This window comes from Anoplopoma fimbria, chromosome 2 (assembly GCF_027596085.1).
Source record: "Anoplopoma fimbria isolate UVic2021 breed Golden Eagle Sablefish chromosome 2, Afim_UVic_2022, whole genome shotgun sequence".
NCBI classification, from domain to species: Eukaryota; Metazoa; Chordata; class Actinopteri; order Perciformes; family Anoplopomatidae; genus Anoplopoma; species Anoplopoma fimbria.
The window spans coordinates 23,361,460-23,386,777 of record NC_072450.1 but is presented as its reverse complement, the minus strand read 5'-3'; the positions used below and the strand labels follow the sequence as shown (position 1 = coordinate 23,386,777).

At 38.5% G+C, this 25,318-nt stretch overlaps 1 protein-coding gene across 1 annotated transcript in view; it reads left to right on the top strand.

The window, feature by feature from the left end:
• The window catches only part of LOC129106361 (protocadherin-9), a 183,695-nt gene that overhangs the window by 110,290 nt on the left and 48,087 nt on the right, over positions 1–25,318 (top strand). Inside the window, 1 exon segment of the mRNA XM_054617753.1 lies at positions 18,319–18,520. Coding sequence (XP_054473728.1) covers positions 18,319–18,520 — 202 coding nt within the window.

Below are 25,318 nucleotides of genomic sequence, written 5' to 3'. Positions count from 1 at the left end.
TAATCTTCTTAAACTGAAGCACAATTAGAGTCAGACTTTAATATTTGCATTTACTAAATAGTTTCATAAAAGGTTATAATGCAGCATTATTAGTGAACAGGAAATCACCCTTATCCCCTACATAATTTCAGGGTCACAGAAAAGAAATTCCATCAGTATCTTCCTCCCTGGCTGATGATTGGATCGATCAGGTAATGGAAATGATAATTTAGCCATTTGGAAAAGAAGGACAGAAGATTCTTCTATATTTCAGTGCAATTTCTTAGCATGTATCTGTGTAATGTCCTTGGAGCTAAGTGGACCTGTGAATGTCCAGCTTGCTCTCTCCCTTCGTTGCACTCACAGGGTGCTGTCTCCCTTGTCCCCCATACACAATGGATAAGCTTCTGGCTTTGTCCCTCTGGGGCTTTTTGATTCACTTGAAGAGAGCCAGAGCAGACACTGCAAGCGATTGCAGGGCATACCATGTCTGTGCAGACTAAACACACTCTGCAGAAGTCATCTTTGCTTTAACTGATCAAACAGCTCAAAGGATGTAAGGGTGCTTATGAATAGAATAGAAGTTCAATATATGGATCAGTCATTCTGTGCGGATGAGGAATTCAATGAGTGTTGATGTTTTAGAGGCAGTACTTTTAATGGTTAGAATAATGTACTTAAGATATTTTCTCTGTTTATTAAATGAAATTCTGATTTGATTATACAAAAACACTAGAGCTACAGCTTAGTTTAACACTAGGACGGCCAGGATTACCCAACCCCTTACATCAGTTGTAAAGATCTGCCAGACCGCCATATGTTATTCAATTGTTTGTGTCCACTAGCACAACAATAATGCATTTTTTGATGAGGATTCTATACATGATGGAATCATGTATAGAATCATCATAGAGCAGGATTGGCAACCTTTTGGATGTCCCATGCCAATTGAAAATGTTTATATATATATTTCTTCATAATGAGCCTTGATTTATTTACCACTGCTGCATGTCTCCAGTCCAAATGGATCACTTTGGTTTCTAAATTCACTAAAATGCGACATTTAGCCTACTATGTTGTTGGCTGCAGGTCAAAGTCGTAAATTATCTGCCTTTCCGTGATGAAAACAGCTATTGTTGTTTTCAGCCTGCCACTAGCAATCTCTGTTACCAGGGTTGAGTGTGTCAGCCAATCAGAGGCTGTGTCTGGTGGCAGCTCTAATCTCAAACGCATTGCCTGATAGCTTATCATGAGATCAAAGATGACTATGTATGGTACTTATGTATGATATGGCAACTGTTGTCAGAGGTATAAATGCTCAGACAACTTGTGTTTTATAATAGTTCCATCTAGGCTTTAGACAACACCAACATGACACATTTAGGAAAAGTCATGGTCTGAAAGCTTTGTAAATTTCATTGGAACAGAGTCATTTGCATTATAGAAACCCAAATAATCTGTTAAATCATCTTGGTATTACAAGTGTAAAGAGCTACCATGATGGACTCTACAGCAAGTACCGAGTCAATGTGTTTTTTTTTACTATGCTGCCTTTGTAATAAAAGGAAGATGAAAGATGAAAAAAAAACAACAGCTACAACATGAAAAACAGCTTTAGAAATCTGTCTTAATATAGCAATAAATTGCAGTGGCTCACAAGGCTAAATAAAAAAAAAAGGAATAAAAAAAAAAAAAACAGACATAGGTTTGAAATTCCCCAGCTTATTTGTCTGGCTGAGCGGCCTTAATTTCGTTGTATCGCATTTATGCCTCGTGGTTGATACTGAGTGAGATGAATCATTGTAAAATATGAGCCAGATCAGGCGCTTGTTTCCTGAAGGTAAAAGCTTGTAAGACCGCTGGTAAAAACACCCAGAAGAGAGCATATCCTCTGAGACAAATAGGAGTAAAAGCAAGAGAAAATTATAGAGGTTGATGTGGGAGCATGTTGCACTCTCCCCTCAGCCTTTTTTGATTCCTGATAGAATATTCTGTGTGTTTGTGTGTGCAATTTTATGATTATAAGGATTTTAAAGTGCCTTTATTAGAGGGTGAAAACAAGGAAATATTAAAGCAAGCTAACATTTTAGGATATTTTCCTGTTACATTGGACAGTATGTGATGAGCCCTCTTTAGGACCTCACATTTTGCCAACACTTAATCTCCTGCCTGTCATCTAGATCAACTGAAAGTGCTGAGAGGCTGACCCCCCAGCCCCATCCACAGTGTCTGAAATCAGAGAAAGATCTTTGCAGTTGTAGCACATTTCTCAGGCCAGCTAATACCCTCAGTACAATCTGCGGGGTTCTGATAATGGCTTGTAAAATCTTTCATCTTGACATAAGCTGGTATATGCTGAGTGGCGCGTGTTTATCTTAAGGCAACAAAAGCAAGGCCAAAACATGTAAGGTAATCACTTCAAAGACCTTTATGCTTGACTCCAGCGTTAGATCCTGTTTTCTTTCTAATCAGCCGTTGACCGTGCGGGCATTATGTGCATCTGAAATTTGTTTACAAGATGTTGCAACAGTGTGGTGGGAGAAACAAATTGGGTCTTGGCTCCTGAGAAATTATGTGGATGGAAATAAGCTTTGTAAAGCGAGCCCTAAATTAATCCAACCTTTTATGACCTTCCCTTGAATAGCCAGCTGAATACTGACAGGAGTGATGACACGGAGATGGCTCTAACGTATCTGTCCGCCACAGACTCCCAGTTATTCTGCACACCCCACCCAAACGAAGGCAGGCAGCATGTTTATAATAAAAAAAAAGAAAAATGAATTAGCTTATTTTTATAAAATTGAACCACTTGCGTCCCTCATTTGGATGGTAGAAGAGGATCAAGCCACTAAGTAGTTAACCACGCTTTGGTTTGGTTGTCGCCCGGCAGAATACTGCAAATGATAAAACAAGCAGTGTCTTAAAAAACAAGCCTTTCTTTCCTGTAGCTCTCGCTGGGGTTCACATGAACAGAGCGAGGGACGGAAGACAGACAAATGTGACAGGGCATGAACCTCCCCTGTTGTGTAATGAAATTAAATGACAGCTCTTGAGCGAGGAAGGGATGCTGAGAGAGCGAGAGCAAGGGAGAGGAGTGGGGGGATTTTGTCCAGCCAGGAAATTGAAGCCATCACAAGCAAATTGAGTTCAGGTCCTTTTGGTGGGCAAGAGCAGACCAATCAATTTGGCCTACTACTCAGCCTCACAGAAGGACACCTTGGCATCCAATAATAAGAGCACAGTAAACAACTGAAGCCCTGGCTCAGTAAGTCTCAGCTAACAGCTAGCTATCCATAGTAGATTCTCCTCAGGGGAAACAAATATATGACAGTAGTGTGCATTGTTCTTATATGAGCTCAGGAGATTGTTGCACTGCAGCGTGTTTGTGTGGATAGTGGTTAATGGCTGCCAAGTTAAAAGCTGGACCAATTCCTCAAACTGTAGCGTCCGTACGATTGAAGAGAACAATGCATGTCATAAGATGAAACAAATGAAATATCTCTTCTTTGTATCCTTAACGTCAAGGACACAAACAAGGTAAATAAAATAAGACACAATCCCTGTCAGTAAATACATTCTATCAAGCCTCTAGGATGGAACCATTTTAATGAGCCTTGTTTGGCCTTTCCCTTTGCTAATCTTTGGACAGTGACACAACATTCTTGCTAATTATCTCGATTACACAGCAGGAACGCACTACATCACAGTTCTGAGGCAACAGTCGACGTTGGGTGGGATCATACAACCCCAAAGGCCTAATTATCTCTGTTGGTTCCCAATTAATCCATTAAGTTGTTTTGGCTCAGCTGCAAGACCTAAGGCACTGTTTTATATACCAATACATTGCACCATCACACAGCCAAGTTACGTGAGCTTTTGTTTTGTAGCAATTCACCGCTGGTACTGGAATGCTCTGCCCTTTCTTTTACCTTCAAAGTGTCTTAACAGACATATCCGGGAGTCCACGGTGAGTTCAATACATACCCTTTCCACGGAATATTCTCAGACAAATAATTAACATTTACGCTAATCCTCAGCAACCCACATTCAAATTTAAGGACTCCACGAGTCTGCAGAGAATGCCACTCCAGACTCTTTTAATCTCATTCTAGATCCTGGTGCAGCTTCCCAGCCTCTCGGCTTCCTGCCTCCACTGGCTTACTATGATGAAGTTGCTCGGCTTACCATATGTAAAACTGCACTGATGGTATTGACGGCCTGCAAAGCAGTCGATAATCGTTTATGTGATAAGCCACTGGACTTGTGGGGGAGGCTGAGAAAATGCTTCGGGGCCAAGATGGGTTATGAGATTCATGGTGATACAGGCGGCAGACATTAAGTTTGTTTATACGCTGCCAGTGAGCCATTGGAGTCAGCGCTTGTGAATGATTGTTTGAATATTGCAGCTGTCTCTTTAAACCAATATTGTGACTTTCATCTTACATTTTTTTTTCTCTCTCTCTCTCTTGGTCCTGTCTGTCATTCTTATTTGCCTCACACTAATATCGTCTTTCTCCCTTTGCTGCTCTGTCATAAATTGGTAACAAGGGATGGTGAGAGGAAAAAACAATATACATCACTTTTTTTTATGATGGCAGTGCTGTGTCCCAGTTGGAATATTATTTGGCAGGTTGTACGAGAGTCCCAAGTGAGCACATGCAAATTTACAAACACTTATATACCAGTTGTTCTGAGTCCGTGCCGTTTAGTTTGTCTTTTATATGGATGGGGAACCGAGGTACCCATCTTTACAAATACAGCTGAGCTTATGTTACAGCTTATGTAACTGGCAGACTTCCTTGTTTCTCTCGCTCTCAAGGGATTTTATTACTAGATGCGTAATAAGTTATTGCTCCAGGATATTCTTCAACTGTAAACATTATTTTGAGTGTATATCCATGACTTCGTAAGCACATCTTTGTGCCAAACTGAAAATATTACTGAGAAAGAATGACACCTTCATATTATGGGGGAGCATGACAAGCCTGCAGCCCTAACCAGGAATGCTGCAACTGACTTACTCTGATTGTGGGATTTCTAAGCATTAAGTGACAGGTTTTTAAATGTGCCCCGTAACTTTGTAATACAGTGAAATGTATGAATATCTTATATCTAATATCTGTTCAAACTGTCACAGTAAAAATGCCTTTTTTTACAGCAATCAGATTTCTCACTTTGAATGTGGGATAAGTGCTCGAAGCTGCCTTTCCTTAGATCGGCTATTATTCCTTTTCCATTACACCTTCCAAAATCGTGGAGTATAAAATGAGTCAGTCAGCTGTTTCAGTTGCATACAATTTTTATATTAAGGCCCTGGGATTGTCCACAGTTTGGATACCATACCAGCATTCACTGTTTTTGAATGCTTTATACATGAATGTGAACACAATGCAGTGTCTGTATACAGTGTGTAACACTCTCAAACATAAATGCAGCATGGACTGTTTAATTCCCTTTAAAAGTATTGTTTTTCAAACAGGCAAAAAAACTAACAGAAATAGACCACATTGTGTTGCACAATGATATTAAACCTGAACAAAAGATAGTTTTATACAATGTGGAATAGTACTTAAGACTAGCATACATCTTTCTCTGTGATTTTTTACAGAAATAATCATTTATTCTCTTTAAATTATTGTATATATATAAAGAAAATGTCGTTCTTAGATAGAAAGTGTAAACTGTAAAACGTTCCTGAATTTTAAAAATATGGGCAGAGATCAAACGTATTTAGAATTCTCTTCTAATAGGGGTTGTTTTGGAATTTATTGAATTATGTAGTTATCATCTGTAATTTATAACCTTCCAGGGAGACAGACAAGCAATCTTTGCCAGTTCTGCTGACATGTTGACCACTGGGCAAAAAGCAAGCCGTAGGCTGTTGATTTGACGGCTTCAGAGATGGAGCAAGGCTGCACACCGATGATCTGTCATCTTCACAAAGCTTCACTGACACTGTGTATTAACGCAATTCCGCATTGGTCCCTGCTGGCTTATCTCACCCTTACTGTAACTATTAGATACGACTTCACCCATCAAAGCCACGATCATGCTAGCCTCCTCCCTTAACTAGATTTAAAAGATTTAAATTAAATCAATAAAAGGTGATTTATAACTGAAGATAACCTAAAACTTGAAAAGCCTATAGAGTTGAAAAGTCTGCCAATGGGGTTGATGGCAAGAGAAGATTAGCAGTTGAGTACATCAATCTATCTGCACAACCTGACCACCAGTATAAAAGTCCTGACCGTTACAAGTAGGCCTTTCTCCCGCTGTGGGAAATCAGCGCATCCTGCCTCGGGCTGTTGGTGTAAGTACTTAGACTACAGAAGCTGTGGCTGAGCGAGTCACAAAAGAAGTGCATAGGGAAAGAGAAAAGTGACCAAAGACCGAGACAAATGGAAAGATGGATAATGGGCTGAAAGATCAAAGTGAGCCTGATGCAGTGCATGCTTTATTCATTTCACAGTTATAACCGACTCTTTGAAAACACACCAGTGTCGAGAGCAACATTGTGCGAAAAGAAGATATATATGTTTGTGAGACACTGAAGTTACACATCTGTTTTGTTGAGGCTTTTTATTAAAAGTTGTCCATAATTTACTGGAACATGAGATGAAGTCAACATTGCTGTCATTGTGCATTATTAATGGGGACCCTTCTGTGAAGCTATGGCGGATATAGTGGGAAGACTCCAGTTGGACTAACAATAGACATGGTGTTCAGGAGATTTTGAGAAAGCCTGCAGCAGGGACAATGTTTGTATTTTTAAAGCCAACTGTCAAACCAGGAAGCAACAGCGCAGATTAGCGATTAGACCAATAACGTCAAACCAAGAGACCTGTTCAGATGAAAAAAAGCGCAAAAGGGAATAGGGTCGCAATGTTTAGGATGTGACCAAGAAGTGGGAGGTGACTGCAACGCCTGTTATCATCTGAACTAGGATTACTTGGAAATCCGGCATTGAAATGAAAAGCTGAAGTGCAGCTGTACTAGCTTGGCTTTTCCTAGCTTTGTTCGTGAGCCGGATATGAACACGCCCCTGTGTGTGCAGCAATTTTAGCATAATGGCCAAAGTTGTAACTGTGGGTCAGGTGATGCTCATGCGCTTAGAGGGTTGTTCTAAAAACAGCTGCACAACAGAATCAACAGACACTGATGTGTATGAGTTCTGATTCTAGGGATCAATAGACACTTTTAGTCGTTTTTATGCGAATGGGCCAACAGATGTGGATATTCTATTTTTGTATACATCCATGGGATAAGTGGTGATACAACTATATTACACTGACCATGGTAATTGCTCCTACTTCTGCATTCATCCAGACCCAGTAAGATACTGTTTCAATTGTATAACTAACACATCATATTATTTCAAACACATTTTACAATGGCAAAAAGCAGATGTTCACACCAGCATGCCTGTCACTGTTTTCAAATTTACACTAAAAGCAGGTCAGAGGCATAATGGTACCTTGCAGGCAATATTTGCAACTGAATGTTTCTGGTTTTGTTAATGTTTCTGGTCATATCTGAGGAAAGCAGACATTTGTTGAATTTGATTCAGTTTATTTTAGTAGCTCTGTGTCTATAAGAATGTCAAAGGTGTACCCAAGGTAAGAATAGGCCAACTTATCAAGTCTTTTATGGGCTTCTGCTGCATACAATGCTAGGCCAAAGTTTAAGAAACAGATCTCCTTGTGCTCTTTTACTATATTTTTGTCATCCTTTTGAGGAAATTGTTCAAGATGAGTACTTTATTTTTAACTCCTCTATGAGGCAAACCTTATATGTACTGTTTAAAATACAGCCTTACCCTTCTTTGGATTTAAGTTCAGTTCTGACAGCACCATTTAAAGGCCTATTATACAGAAATATTTTTTATTATTTTTATGTATGTTGTATCTTAATAATCATCATCGGTAATCATATCTATTCAGTGTTGTAAATCTAAAGAAAGAAAAATGAAAGATCCTGATGGGAACCATCAACCTCACAAAACAAATACTTAAATGGTGGAAAATGTCTTCTGGCCCATTCATATTCATTCCTTTTTTTCCCTCATGTTTCTTCTTCCTCTGTTGACCATGTGTAAATCCAGTCTCCATCCTGCTGCACAATAAAGGTACAAATAAAAGACATTTCTAGAAATTCAACAATGCTGAAAATTGCCACTTTGCTACTGTACATAAACATATAATGCTGCTTTGGTCTACATTTTGGCTGAATGGTTTTCCATCACTGAAAAAAAGAAAAACACACAGAGAGAGAAGTGTTCCTTTTTCTGTCACAGTCTCGCGAAATGCAAACAGGCAGGCGATCACATACAAACAAAAACAAATTATGCACTGCGACACACTATCCACCACTATGCATTACGCCGGCGCCCGGCTTTCACTAGAAACTGTTGGAGGGGAATTGCTGGCTGCTTGGCAACAAAACAAATGGAAAAAGGTCTGGGTGATTCTTATTTTCCAGATGATTAGTTGCATCAGAAATAATTGTTGGTAAGATCATTGACCATAAAATTAATTACAAAGGCTTGAGTTTTCCCTCATTCTGACTGTCCTCTTAGGAAAAAAGTTAGTTTCTAATTTCCTGATGGGTGAAATAGCAAAACAGCAGGTGTGTGTATGCTGGATGTTTTACAAATCCACTGTAGTGTGCTATAATGAGGATGAGTATGAAGCAGCTTTGATTGTCCACAGGAATTGATGCATTAGGAAAAAGTGCTTCTGTACCATACAGTTTAAGATATGTATTGATATATACACAATAAATATACATGCAAATATTATTTATATGTTTTCATTTCAGTCTACGGTAGTATGTACATGTTTTTTGTGGAAGACATTTCCATGTGAACACCGAACACATACAAGGTGTACTCATTTCTCACAATGCACAAAACCACAGTGTGTACTGTATGGAGATCCAGAATCATACTGGCCCTGCCATATATTTAATGTATACTATAATTTGCAAGGCATTACAGGGGTATGGTTGTCATTATACGCTAACTCTGAATGCAATTATGTGAATGCATGAATGTAGATTAAGATGTACAATATGTAACCAACACTTTAAACCCTTTTGAAATATAAAAAAAAGAGGAAGATATTTCGAGATTTTGCGAAGCTCTTAAGTAGACATTTCGCATCTTTGCATTCACAGGCATAAGTGTGTCTGGTGTACATGCCCATGTAACACCACGATGGCTGGCACGTTCAGTAAGTGCAGGGTGTCAATAGTGATATTTGGTCGCACTGTCAACACCTTGCCAGGGTGCATCAAACATCACTCCCGTTATCACTTTCTTCCCGTCATCACGTGGCATGAACATCTGCTGCTTTTAGAAGAGGTTACAAGTTGCCTTGTCAAGTGTTTTAGCTCAAGTACAGATTGTCCAATGTCCTTCTCATACTATTTGACTGACAATTACATTCTGTTATAGTGGAACAGCTTTAGAGTGGTGTACAATTTAACAAAGCCTTTCAATTCATTTCAGGCCATAACTAAGGAATGCTGGTTAGAGTAGTGAGAGATATTGCTTTACATTGCCTTTTATTGTTTCATTGTCTTTAAACAGCAGCTACTGTGCATACAGAATGTCTTTAAGCTGCAGTATCACACTAATCAGTTGTTGCCCATGTCATTAGGTTTTAGCACTTTATAGCACTTCGCTAATTTTCCAGTCAGTTGGATTCAGCTTTTAACAAGAGATTGTGATAATGTAGAAGCTTGTGAATTTTACGTGTGGATTAGTTGCGTACTTCCAAACTAAAGTTATTAGATTAACACCCTCATGATACCTTATTTCCATGAATAGGATGGATAAATTAAATCATTGTTAATAGGGATATGCAAAGAGAAAGGAAAGTGCTATGAGATATAATAAGAAGAAACAACTCTTTTTTAAAGTCTACAGCTAAGATTTGATCAGATTTTTGGTAGAGCTGACGAACCTTACACATTGCTTTGAGCCTACACTGGTGTGACAATACAGGCACAATCAGTCAAGTAATGTATGTATCATCTAGGTAGAGTGCTAATTATTTACAATATTAAGAATATAAATGTAATTAACTACAGCTCATTGTTAATCCAAGCCCCTGATTTAAGGTGAGGGAGCTGTCAAATCTGGAGCAAATATACATGATAACTATGTATATTTGCTCGGTTTTATGAACATTATATTCAGTAAATAGACAGTCCTTTTGAAGGTTATAATATTCTGCACCAACCTTCCTCTTTTATCATCAAGATAAACCAAAATATATATCTTTGTTTGTTTGCTGTTCTGGAAAAAAACAAAAACAATCTCCCAATCAAACAATATTCTTGAGTGGATGCTTAAAAAATAGTGAGAAATTAAATCAAAAAATTTAGATCACCAGTTGCCAAAGTCAACCAGACCTCCCTGCTGCATCGATTTACATTTGATCTCTCAAAGCTGAATAATCATGGGCTGTGTAAATAGCTATCATTTCCACAGGATAAACAGGGATCCAACTAAACAAATGTGTGCCTCTGTACCAGTTTGGTGTAATGGAATCGCAAATAGGATTTAATGACAACTAATAGGGTGGTAGGTTATTATGAATCATAGAGTACACTGTGATTATGCATCGGTTATTGTGTGAGTACAAATAAATGTGAAGGTTTTAATGCAGCATGAATGCATTGTATTTACTTTTGATTACCTTTTAATATTTCAAATTCTTTTGAACAGTGCAATAGCCCAGATGTTTTCTGGTGAGTAAATAAAAGAGGAAACACCCTCCAAAGTGAAGTCACAGAGCAGTGACTTCACTGTGAGCGCAGCACCGAGATCACATGGACTGTAACTCATAAACACATCAAGCTTCCCCATTCAGTGCTCAGGGCCTAGCCCGCTCTGCTCTGTAGTTAACTGTCTCTGAGTGTCAAATCCTTCATCCTGATGCAGGAGACACACATAGAGAAGAATTCCTGTGTCTCATTTTATGGCAGTGGATGTCTGCGGAGGGAAGAACCGATGAGTGAGTCAGTAGTGGTTAACTTTGTAGCTAATGCTCTGTGGCAGTTGCACAGGTTTCTTCAGCTCTGCTTAAGGCACAGAGGGAAGCTGGTTGAACTACTCCTGTCTTGCAGTTCTCACTCAGCCAAGTCAGGTTATTTAACAGCACGCCAAAGTTGGGATGAAGAGGGAGAGCGAGGTGTAGAGATAGAGAGAGAGAGAGAGAGAGAGAGAGAGAGAGGTTACTGCAGGGTGGAGAGGGAAAAAAGGAGTAGATGAGCCAATGATGTAGCTCATGTGGTGTTCGAAGACATCAATTATAAATGAAATTTTCATCTCTCTGAAGAAGTCTGTTCAGGTAACTTCAGTTTAGTTTAGTGTTATTTTCATCCTGAGTTGGGAAGATTTGCCCATCTGTACGTAAGCAATGTATGTCAGACATGCATATCTAAGGCAATATTTTCATTTCATATTTCCAGCTATAGGCGGCCTGTCTTGTCAGGTTATGTCAGCTCAACCATCACCGTGCCTGTTAGTTGAATCACTAGCCTAACTTCAGATACGTAGAGAGCTATTCTGAAAAAATAATACAAGAAGCTTTGGTCCTTAAGCTTTTTGTAGCCTACAAAGGTTAGTACATTTTTCTGCACTTGCCTATTATCAATAGTTCCAAGCCACTGAGTTCAGCCTTTTTGAATGCTTCATTTAACCCCATCCCAGCATCTATTTTTTGCTGGAAACACGATTTCTGAAATCCAAGATACGTGTTAAGAGGCTATCTCTTAACACGTATCTTGGATTTCAGAAATCGTGTGTCTAGTACACAATGTTTAACAATCTTGTTGTGCTAAGAAGTTATAGTCCGTGAGATTTTCATCAACCCGATTTTTGATACTATTGATGGCGATTATATGATATATATAATCAAACGTTTAGCATGTTGGATAAAATGTTATTATCTAGCCGCATATTGCATTGGATTTACACTTGCAACTTTACTGTTTTGATTCAGTCTCACTGCTTTAATCATCTTTACCTTTTAGCCGAGGCAAACAGCTATTTTTGGTGAAGAAAAACTCCCTGTACGCTACCTGTCCAACACTAAATGCCAGAAGCCAGCGACTAAGTGGAGCATTTAAAGGCTAAAGAGACAGATTTTTCGCTCATGACTTGGTGGAGGCCAAAACAGAGCAAAAAGGAGAGGGTAGATGTGACTTAATATTTTCTGGTCGGTCATAATTCCTAACATTGCTGCAAGTCTGCTGTCACGTTCGTATCAATTTTAAAAGGACAGGAAATATGCAGCATTGTTCTGCTGCCCCCATGTGGCCTAAAAATAATGTAGATTTAACAATAGACATTTTGATTCTTAAAGTTTCAACAAACTGATCAATGATATCTAACACAAAATGTTCACATTACAATTTGTTATTCAGTGTGTTACAGTGCTGTCCTCTGTCATTTTGATGTATGACTAGTGCAAAATAGGCAAAAACCCAAATATCCATTAAAGTAACCAAAAAAATGCAGGGACAGGTGCTCATGCTCCAGAGTGAAAGTAGGATGAGATGGAGGTAATTAGAGGGGTGTTGACGGATAAAAAGAAAACAAATCGGACCAAGAGGACATTAGCAAGAGGGAACTTGTCGCAGCAGTTGTCACTCCTGTCATCAGTGAAAGATGACAGGTGAGAGTAGTGAGTCTGGTGACGAGCACACTGCGCGACTACATACATGCTTTTTCATGAGAATAAATTCTATGTGGGTTAGACAATAAATGGTTGAGGGATAAATAAATAAACATGCATGCTGTATGCTGCATCCATAAATATGCACGAGATAATTTAGCCCAGAAAGAGTCAAAATGATGGACTGTGTTGATAATCACATGCTAAGCAAGTGTTATGGAAATGACAAACGCAAAGCACACTGCCGTTAGACATTAAACACACACACACACACACACACACACACACACACCACAGCACATGTCCACTCTTTCAAGCTTGCAATTTGGGAAATGGGTCAGATGTGACTTAGATTTATGTATGTTTGTGTTTGTCTATGTGTTTGCGTGTGTGTATATTTCTGGTGAACCAAAGAGCAAGGGAGTGACTGATCGAGCTTCATTGTGAATGTGGCAGAATGCAGATGTTTCTCTGAACTGCCTCGCTATGATTTAATGATGAAAAGCAGAAGGCAGCAGACTTAGACTCTGGAGAGGCAGCAGGAGCAGACTACGTCAATATTAGAGGCGGAATCAAAGACGGGGGAGATTGTGATTTATTTGTCACTTTTTATTTGAGTGTTGCTTACGGAAACAAGTTTGGGAACTCTTTTTATCTCAGCGTCTTTCATCTTTTTTAAGCAGTCTGAAAAGCTTGTTTTTGACTGTGTTTATGTCATGAAAATAGAGCCCTGCCTGACTGAGATCGTGATGCACTTTATCCCAAAGGAAATCCGGATGTTATGTTGACAGGAGGCAGTGTCTATCATCTGCTAATGTTTCACTTGATTTGATGTTTTATGGAATGTTACAGCTTGTCAGGGTTGTGGAGGAACACTACGGGAAATAGAGTGTGACACAGAAATTTACTCTCAAAACATGATGAAAGATCAAGAAAAGTATATAGATTATTTTATTTAAGGGTTAAAAGCATCAAATAAGACTCTGCTTTGTCATTTTGTTGTTTCAGCAAGTGTTATAGTACAGTAATAGTAGTGCAAAGGTGTAAGATAGAGAGGGGACGACAGTGAAAGAAAAAAAAAATCAATCAGCATGACCATGAGGAACAAAGAAGACAATCACGTTTGTGGCCTTTTATTGATTTAAAAAAATAAAAGGGAAAATGTATTTTCCAAGGTGGCCAGCAGATGGCACAGCACCTTTGGTCTCCAAGGGGAAGAGAATGGGTGAGAGAGAGGAGGGCAGAGAGAGAAAAAGGAAAGAGATATTTTTGTGAGTTTTGTTTTCCTGCTTGACTGATCTCCCTCAGTGGTCTGATTGTGAGAACGGACTCGTGGGAAGTGTTCTCTCACCGCAGGTGTCAGACTGTTGTTAGATAAGATTATTTGTGGGGGTGACGGGGTTGCATTATTTTGTGTGTGTGCCTATGTGTGTGTGCTTTCATGTCTGCTCAGTGCGTGCTTCTGCTCATTAAATGTCTGCCTGATAGAAATGTAGTGTTATATTGACTTCATGTGGGAAACAATACACCACAGAAGTTGTTTTCGACATGCACACTGTGCTCCATATGGCCACACTCAGGAGGAGAATGAGAAGCAGAGAGAGAGTAAGAAAGTGCTCATGAGCCCTTTTCCTATTTGTTTTCTGTCGCATAAAACCAAAGTTGTATCAGTTTTGTGTTCTGTGGGATTGAGTCTTTACTGCGCAGTGATTTAGTATATTTCACCCTCTGATTGTGATTTTCAACGGAGGTGTTGACATGAGGAGCTACAGTAGCACTGAAACATGTCGAAATAATCAGTGATATCATGGTTGGTATATACAATGGGTGGCTGACTGCTTTATGTATCTATTATTTTTGCCATCTTGTTACCGATTGTTCTCTGTTTGCAAACTTTGATCAAAAACATAAATAATCTTTGTTTGAATCAGGTATTTGTCCTTAAAAATGGATTTGGATCAAAATAACTATTTGGCGTTGGATTAATATATTATACTGCTTTACTTTCACACCAAATAATAGCGATAATAAGGATAATTATACCCATAGTGTGTATTGCCCCTTCTGGAACCAAATTGCCATTCTCTCCTGTCAGATTTTACTTTCAGTTTGCTTCACATTGAATCCTTTCAATGAAGACTCAAGGGCGAATGCCATTCTTCATAATTTGCAGGCTTGCTGGAATTTAAACCCTCCAGCAGCAAAGCAATTTTGCTTAGTGTTTGTTTAAGTGTGTTTGGTCAGGCAAATTATAAAAACAAGCGGATAATAAGGGTTAGCAGGCGTGATAAGCCATAATATCTTGTAAACTGGCAGCAGGGATAGTTTAAGCCGGTGTTATGCTAATGTTACTAGTGACTGTCAGCAACAGAGAAATACAAACATCTTCAAAAATGCTTAAACCCCCAAATAAGCTCATGTGCAAACATATACAGACAACACAGTGATGAAGACAGCCTATTTAAAACTGGACCTTTTTTTATAAATGATTAATTATAAATAATTTTGCTAGGAACAATCCAGGTTATTGTGAAATATTTATCCAAGAAATCTTAATAATTTTATCATTTTGGCTTGTACAGTATGCATACAGTATATTCTTCCGTTAAACCTTTTCTGCTTCTCTCAAACAAACCCCAGAATGAACTCTGACAGGACGCTGAACAAGATTTCATTTAAAAGTCCCACCAGTCCAGCAGTGTTTGACAGCGCACACCGAAACCATTAACCCAATCAATAACAAGCCTTTTTTTCCCCTCCGCTAAAAGTCAAAATCAAAGGAAATTACATTCAAAGTTATTACCGTTTCAATTATTGCCTGCACATGTCATGTATATGAGAAGACCTTTTTGTAATATCAGATTTGTCATTGTGATTAATTGAGAATTAGCTGTTTTTTTCCCTGGGCTTCAATCAACAGCATTCATTTTTCCCACCGTCACACTGTCTACTGCATTTCCCTTTGTGTTCACTAACTCCATGTATTAATCAGAGGGTTCTCATGAATGTCTTCATACTGATGTACTGATCATGAACCTTTTTAAACATTTTTAAGAAAAGCTCCCGTAAATTGTACATTTTCAATCCTACACCTAACTCAGTTTAATGGATAAACACCATGTTTCAAATACCCTTTGATCAACTAGAGTTTTAGCATATTTCTTTATTTATTCAATACATAAATCCAGGTTTGCTATTGGGATACACACTATGAATAGTATTTTCATGTAAAAATATAAAGTTGGCTTCTTAACTCTGGAAAGATGTGGTAAAAAAGCTGCCAGTATCAGTATAGCTATAACTTGACACTTCCAGGGCAGCCAACAAATATATGGCTACCTTGCCTAAGGCCAACTTCTTTGGCATCAGCAGGAAGAAAAACATATGAAGCAACTGTTAATTAACTGCAGATACACCAAACATGTCAAATCTTTAAGGCTTGCCTCACCCTCCTGCTTCCATGGATTCATTTTCATGATAACATATTTTTTTTTAAACTATGCACCCATAGCATGCCTCACCTTTTGTGAAAATGATAACTATATGTCCTAATCAGTATACTCTAGCTGTCACAAAAACAAACAAAATAGGGAGCCCCGTTAGAGCTAGATTTCTCCCCATTATATCATTTTCATTTCGAAATGCCACATCTGATCATCTGCCTCTTTATAATTACTACCGGTGACATTTATCCAGATTCCTACTGTTTTACAAGACCTTTACATTTAATTGTACTTGATTCTGTACTTTTAGTTGTCCTTGGAGACTGCAAATGTGCAGCATTGTTTGAATATGGATTTACATTTTTGGGGATATATACTGGATTTTGGTTGGTGTTATTTCTGATAGCCCTTTTAATATATGGCATATTTAACTGAGAAATAAGATTGATAGATGTATAGATGTTTATCTATACATTTTATTTAAATGTTGATTGCAACAGATTTCTGTTTAAAAGGGCATCAAAATAGCTAAGTACATAATTAAATCCACAGTGGCTTGTCATAAATGACACCCAAGCAATACACATAGCTGTCATAGCCCCACTTTCATCAAACATTCTTTCTTGTCATTTCAATCCATTGTCCCTTTTGTCATATGAGTATTATCAGTGTCAGTGCAACACCGCTGGGCATGTAAGGCTTGACAACTTCCACCAGAGTTGTTATAGCAGACAGGTTTTGTAGAGTTTGAGTTGCAGATTAAGAGCTATATCTATCTATCTATCTATCTATCTATCTATCTATCTATCTATCTATCTATCTATCTATCTATCTATCTATCTATCTATCTATCTATCTATCTATCTATCTATCTATCTATCTATCTATCTATCTATCTGTCTGTCTGTCTGTCTGTCTGTCTGTCTGTCTGTCTATCTATCTATCTATCTATCTATCTATCTATCTATCTGTCTGTCTACATCATCCATCACTCATGAAAATTGAAGACCATGCATTTACATCTGAATCCATTTTTTTTCCCCCACCAAAAGCCTCCTAGGTCTGCCTGCAAGTTCACAACCCCCACCCCCCTCACCAACCCTCCTTTTTTCTTTCTTTATTCCCTCTTTTTGGTTAATTGAATGTTGCAATTTTTTTGGAGCAGTTCTAAAATATATAATGAGGTTATTTGCATTAGACTGCAGATTGGGTGACCTTTGCTTTTGCCAATAATTACTGTAAAACCCGTCTCTGTCTGTCATCACCAAGGATGTGGCAGGGACCTCTCTGTGCTCACGAAAGGTTAGCTGCAGGCTTGTGTCTGGACTTATGAAAAGCCTGAGGAAAATGTCATTAGAGCAAGGGGAAAAGACACTCGGAAATTAACAATTGGAAATTCAATCAGGATGGCTTTAAGGACGGTGTGTGCGTGTATGTGTGTCCGTGCGCGTGTGCGTTAGCATGCATATCTCCAACAGGAGAGCTATGCGACTTGTATCAGGAACAGGTTTGGGTTAAGAAATGCCTCTCGTCAGTGAGAGTGCAGAATGTGGGAAGAAGGACACCCTGGGGGCGACTTCTGTTAACTCTGCAGGCCACTTTGACTTTGCCAACACGCAGACAAACTGACAACACAAACTAAACACTCGGGCTGTAAATGCCTCTGAAGCAGTCCTCCCGAACATGATAATATGCTGCCACCAATATCTAGAAATTTCCCAGCCTTGATTAATTATCCCTGACATTAATTACACTATGCATTACCCATGCATTTATAAAAGGCTTACCAATTTGCACCTTTCACCTTGCTCAATTTTTGTAGCAGTGCATGATGTTTAATTTGCATGCTGTTATTGGTTGTCATTGTGCAGTGAAACGTGACTGTATTTACCATGTGTTGCCTCCCCTTCCCATCAATAACGCGGCCCAAGTCAAAATAGACATTTTATTCTGCAATCATTCTCCGTCTTCTGAAACGGGAAATTAACCCTTCTATCCGTCAACGCCTTCCTGACTTGTAAATGTTTAATACATTTTACATCGTTCAGACAATCTCTTAAGGCCGCTTGTTTCACACTGCTGTACCGATCAGTGTGTCAAGCATGAGCTTGCTCAGCTCAGTGTCAAATCATAGTGTTAGAAGAATAAAACTTGAGGGGGCAGAGCAGAGCACTAACATCAGAGGCTCTGTTTTGTGCTCTTGGTTCTAGTCGCAGCGGCGCGTCACGTTTCACCTGCCGGATGGCTCTCAGGAGAGCTGCAGTGACAGCGGTCTGGGGGACCACGAGCCTGTAGGCAGTGGCTCCCTCCTCACACAACCTCTCCCTCTGGTGCAGGCGCAGGATGACTTCTACGAGCAGGCCTCCCCCGATAAGAGGACTGAAGCTGACGGCAACTCCGATCCCAACTCTGGTGAGTTGTAATGATATCTAATGGCAGACTACCATTGCTTTTTAATATGAATGCATGGTCAGTTTCTTTGTGTTTCTATCTCCCTGTCTCTTTTTATTTTCTCTTTTGCAACATGTGGGAGTTTAAAGCGCCATTGTGGGCATTTTCAAAAGCTGCAAAATGTTCAGTTAGTGGACATTGTGTGCTTCGTGATAGTATCTTTCCTTTGAAATACAATATGACTTTGACTCAATTTTCTGCTTATTGTATGGAAGACAGCAAATACTGAACATGATTTGTCTTGAAGTGCGTTGTGAAGCAAATTAATTGTGTTTCGGATTTTTCTTCGGGGAATGACTAAAACTCCTTAAACTGAGATGATAAATAGTCATGAAAAACAACATCGGTCTCTATAAAGAACTCAACGTAACAAATATCATTTAATTTGGAGTCATTTGATTGCCCAAGTAGGTTTCTAGTGGATACACGAGCAGGTCATTCATTTCTCAGTTAATCATCCAGACTTGTTCATTCCTCCCAGGAGCAAACCTGGGCCTCCCATAGGCTCCTCACCTATTTGTGAAACTCATTTGATTTATTTAGAGATGATTTCCCAGTTGGAAGTCTTGGTGCTCAGCTGAAGATGTTAACTTCCCACTATTTCTGGTGGGAATGTACATCTCCGACCCAGTTTTCTCATTTTATCATTAAGAGGTGAAGCGTGCGCGGAGATCAAGCGCATTGCCCCAAGGTCGATGCCAGCTTGCCTGCTGAGGGTGGAGCAGCCAGCACCACATACATACAAGTGCTGTGAGTAAACTGTGCGTGTGTATGATTTCATACAGACTCTAAGTAAGCAGATGTACTCACAGTTGGCAGATGTACTCAGTGAAGGCCTACTGACTCACTGTCTTCACAAATGAATGGAGCTGCACATGGCCCGACCACGTGCAGTTGTAGTACAGCTCACTGACAATGTGTAGACTGCCTTCTGCATGTTCTTTTGTATGTATTTCTGAATGTTTCAGACAAAATATTTGAATAGTTGATATGTTAAAAAGGAAACGTAACGATGCCTGGAATCCTGCCTCTTGTAAGGTTTTTTCTTATTTTTCTAATTAAGGAAGAAGTGGAGCATTCTTGAATCCCAGTAAAAAAGATTTGGGAGCATGGTGGATGTTCTTGAGTGCTATTTGTTCAGATGAGCTTTTAGTTTCTTGAAGTCACCTTACGTCTCATACAGACGCTAAACGGTGCCTTGTGCTTCGGTATCAGACGGCATGGGGCATGATAAATCTTCGCTATTTGTCTCGGGAGTGAGAACGGGCTGTCCAGGCGTTGTTACATGGTGTTTCCATTTAAATCAGCCAATACAAATGAATTGTAGAGCATCATTTTCAGTTCACATTTTATTGCAATTTCAAGTAAACAGATAGCCGATTGAAACCACCAGTAATTCATTACGTTACAATAAATGAAAGCCGTAACTATACCATCAGCACTTATCCGCCAGTAGTCTTAATGGGATATATATATATATATATGCAAGTATATATGGTCTACAGATAGACATAGAAGGGTAAAGAAAGTCAGTGTTGGTTCTTTGAAGCTGCATGTGTACAGCAAAATCAAGTGTGGAACATCTCAACTGTAAAAAAAAATACTTCATTTTACACAAGCACTCATGCAGGTAACAGGACTGGTTCACATTACTGTAACTGTTTCCAACATAAGGCATCATTTCTGTTTTCTTAAGCAATGGCATTCTGTTTTGTTGATGTTGTTTGCCTGTCAGGAAAACTATTAACAGTGACAACAGTGGTCTTTGATCATTGACCTGCTGCTTGGCATTATAATGATTTTATGTCTTGTGTATGAGGGATGTGTTACCTGCTGGTGGTGCTCTCAAATATGTGAACTCAGTGGTCCCCGGTTAACTAGTTCTGAGTAAGTCTGTCAGACTTAAAAAGCCCCCCTGACTGCACGATATGACTCTGAGTCTGTTGACAGAGGCAAACTGTATCTGGAAGATATTTGACACTGTTATGTTCCAAGTTGACGTTTAAAGTATTTTTCTAACACTATTGAAAACAACAGCATTTCAGATGGGGACCTTGACAGAGGGTGGTCGTGTTCTAGGTTTGACAATAATATCAGTATTGCCTTTTTTTCTGACATATTAAAACCTTCTTAAATTTAAATTATTTATTAAATTATTATACGTCTGCGATCCTCACTTTTTTGTGCAGAAAATAAAAAAAAGAGGGAGCCAGATAAAGTTGACTTCAGAGGGGGATGATCAGTATGTAGTCCTCCTGATTATTAAGGCAAATGGTGTTTGAATTGATATTATACCTACAGAGACATTTAGAGACATCTAAACAGGATTTATTTTATACAAAATAGAACTATGTTGTTTGGTGATATAAATTAAGTGATGATGATTATAACAACTGCATTGACCTTTTTGCAAATTCATGCTAAATCATAGTTTTCTGGACAGCAATTGCACACCATAACTGATTAGATTACAAAGTAAAACACTGACAGCCAAACAGTCACCTGGGGTTTTCATAACAGACTGCATTTGTCACATTTTAAACTGATTTAATGATTGGGAGTACACTTACCAAATAACCTTATGCTTTTGGCCTCCATAATTGTTTTAAGTTGAAAAAGGTGACCTTACTGATTATCCTTTATGTAATACAGGAAAGTGGTTAGACCTTTGCGTAGGTTGTAACTTTCATCTGAACTAAAGAAACACAGTGTGGGAGTTGTGAAAGTCTGAAATCTAACAGTTTGTTTTTGTATATAGAGATCTATATGAGATAAGATATCATTGAAGCTGTGCCACACAAAATAAATTAAGTTTGTAAACAAAATAGGAAAAAATTAAATTAAACATGAGAGTGGAGAAAATAACAATAACAGATGGATGGTAATGAGGGACACAGCAGTTTCAGTCAACATTATGATATTTCTTTGTGAAGAGAGAAACAACGTTGATAGTAATATATGAGCGAGTAGTATGTGAGCTGTGTTGAGAGAGGGAAAATAATTCATGGGTCCTGTTTTCCAATAATGATTAACTTCAAAGGTTAAGAGTGTTTTTTGTCAGAGCATTTTTACAAAAAAGCTCATAAAATGTCACGCACAACTCCCAAAACAGCGCTTACAAAAAAGGTGCACGTGCAAGACTGTTAGGAGCTTCTTATCATTCGCTGTCCATGGTGCTGAAGAGAAGAATGGGTTGTTTTTAGGCAACTTACTGTAATAAATTCCCCATGAACCATGTTAGATTAATTAAAATGACAAAGAATAAATGAAACAGAGAGTGTATATACCAGGATTTTGCAACAGAATCATGATGAATCTGCCAAATAAAAAAATTGGTTTATTCCACCTTGATAGTTTCAGCTGCTGCTATTGAACTTAAAGGTGCAACATTTACAATTCAGAGCATTAATATAGCAGTATTTTGGAGAAATGGCGTCCTTTTCAGAGAACGCTCTCCCAGCATCTAACCAAGTGTTTTTGTCCGAATTCACAACATTAACCAAATGTTTACTGCGACCATGCGCTGAGCTACCCTGTGCGTAGAAAGAAATGCAAAGGGGTCTGATAAAGCATCAGTATGTGACAAGTTGGATCGAGAGATTGTTGCTTAAAAAGGGGCTAATCTTACAAAAATTACTAATCAGGGGATATAACTTCAAATAGTCTTTTAAAAGAGACAGGTGTAACAAAAGTGGAGTCCAGGACAAAGAGTGGGCAAGGAAGGGTTTTAGCTGACAGAGCAAATGTGAATAACAGCAGATAACATGGCATGCCAACGATCAAGGAATTTAAGAAAAGAACTGTGTTGAGTCAGTTGAGACCCTTTTGTCATAAATCTAATCCCTTCATTAATCTTTTCAGAGACACAATCAAGTACTTCCCAAAAGCACTAGATTCAACAGCAACATAACATATTCAACTGTCAATTTCTGGAGTTAACACTATTAGTTCTGTCAGCACTGTTGCCATTATTTGCACTATTCTCGCTTTTAGCACTGTTAGCTTCTAGCCGCAGTCTCAGCAGTCGCCATGTTGAGAGCCATTAATAGGAATTCCCTCAAACATAGACATGATCTGAATTATTAGATTAAGCCAGACTGTTGAAACAACATTTCGGTATTTAACAAAAATTATGAGAAGAAAAAGTAGAATCACGGCTGGATTGAATTAGTATAATATTGGAAGTAAAGGCAAAAATCCTCATCCAAGCAAAGAACAGTAAAGTTGACACATTCGATGGGCACATATTCATCGATGTTTCTGTCGTAAATTAGCAATATTCTGTTGGTTGTCTCACAAAATTTAACAAATAAATCTGTCGTGTGTGCTTGTGGCTTGACAGAGGTGCATCATCACTCCAAACAGAGACTGCATACAAACAGATACCTGCTGCTTCCAGATTGCTGTAAAGTTAGTCACCCGTGTGAAGGAAAGACCTGCAGAGAAATAGCAGAGAAATTGTAGCAATCACTCACAAATCAATCAGCATAATTGGAATCAAAAAGTTTTGTGTGAGATCGCATGTAAGCTGGTTTAAAAAAGTAGAATGAATGTAGAAAAAAAATTACTCCCACTGTGGCACACGGTGAGTCACCAAGATACCATACTGGCACAATCCGGGAAATAACCTCAGACAATCCCAGGAAAGTACCAGTTGGCCGGTGTGCCACTGTGTTCCACACCCTGTGTTTACACAAGAAAAGGAGCTCAAAGACTTAGAACACAAGATGTTGCATTGCAATTGTTGGTCCTCTTACAGTTATTTCTGTGAGTTGGTCAAAAAGAGTCTTTACTTCCAACGTTTTTTTGGAAACACCCTGCAAATGTATATAGATCTGCAAGAGTGGTTTAGGATTACCTTAACTGTTAAGTGCTTTCAGGTAACAGACCCACGGAACATCTCTAAAATTGAGTTAGTTTGCTCGTACTTCCGCTTGTGCCTTACTGAGTACATACACACACATATTGACTTGAAATTGAAGCCTCTATCCCTATTAAGAGACACTATTAAAAGTAAAATCAAATTAACAGTAAGGAGGAAAGTAATTGTCATATTCTGAATATCTATTTAGAGTGACGGTAATCTAGCTGTCACTCTATAGTTGCAGAGGGATATGTGGTGTTCCTAAAAGATATTCAAAGAAAAAACTGAATCAAATAAACAACCGAGTCACATATTCACCAAATTGATGGACATTTTAGACAAAACTCTGACATCAGTTACATTTAAAAAAAAAAAAGAAGGAATTATTACAATTGATGAGGGCTGTGGAGGTCTGTCAGATTGTTTGTGCATGCATGGGAGTCCCTAGACTACAAAGAAGCTGAAATAATACATGACAGGAGAGTGCCCAGAATAAACAGAGAGGAGAGTGGGGTGAGACAGGGAAGTCATGTTTATTTATAAAACATTTAAAACAACCATTATTGACTAAAGTGTTATATGAATGATTTAAAAAAGCATGGCAGACAAGAAACACAGGGCAGTTAGATAAAAGGATCACTTGCACAATCACGCATATACAAACACTCAGAACACACACACAGAAATGGACTGTGAGATGAGATTTGAATGAGTCGTTGGAGTGTGCAGAGCAGATATAATGAGAAAGGTTGTCCTTCTTGACTAGCAACAACCCTTACACTTCCTATCTAGACGATGAAACAACCAAACGCCCCATGTCTAGTGACCTGAGAGTTCTACAGGTCAAATGTGATCAAAACAAAGAGAAACTAAAACAAATCACGCTCATTAACAACGGCAACAGAATCTTAAAATCATTTCTGAATTGTCCCAGAAGATGAGTGAGGAGAGCCAGCAAAACAGGTGAAGAGGTCACGCTGGGATGCCAATTGGGCTGCATTTACATGATGTTAAGTAAGAAATTCATTTTTACATCTCTAAGGGAGCCTGATCATAATTACCTTAATATTTTCCAGTCTGTGCATTTTAAAGTCTCAATATGTACATCATTTTGAAATGATTTTGGTAAAGGGGTGTGTGACCATTTTCACATCCCTTTTCAAAGCATTATATTTACAGATTCTATCTTGGAATTGTGCGCTATTGTACAAAAACTAATTTATTTCATGGCAACACATGACTCAGCTTGTATTATCTGTATGTATATGAAAAGGTCAATGAGTCAAAGTAAGTCAGTTTCAGTTGCTTACTTTTTTACTTTACAGAGTGCCATCTAACGTTTTGTGCGCAGTTCATAAAACGTTGGTCAATAACACATTTGTTAAAGATTGTTGTTTATTTATCCTCTGCTTTTCAATACTTATCACACTGAAAGTTTGACTAATGTCCTATAATTAAATGGGCTTTTTGAGCAGTGTGGTGGCATTGTAAGTACAGCCTTTTAATCATTTATATACTCTAAACACAGTCTCTGCTGCCTACCATCTAAACAGTCAATGTTATGTCATGGGCTGTGATGGGGCGATTATCACCGTCACTGACAATTTAAATCAAGAGGCTGAGGACTCTCTGTTTAAACAGTTTTAAAATATCTGTCAAAAGTTAGGAAATGGCAGGGTTTCCGTTTAAAAAGCTGAACTGATTTTACAGTTTTTGACACTGTTATTAAATAAATCTAGAACAAGAAACACACCATAAAGCCATCAAGCCATTAAGCTATGTTATTTATTGAACTTAAAATTCAGAATGCTCATATTTAACAGCCAACAACATGGCTACACAAACAGCATTCTGAGTTGTGTGCTGTTTGTGGCTTGAATCCCAGGAATGGTCTC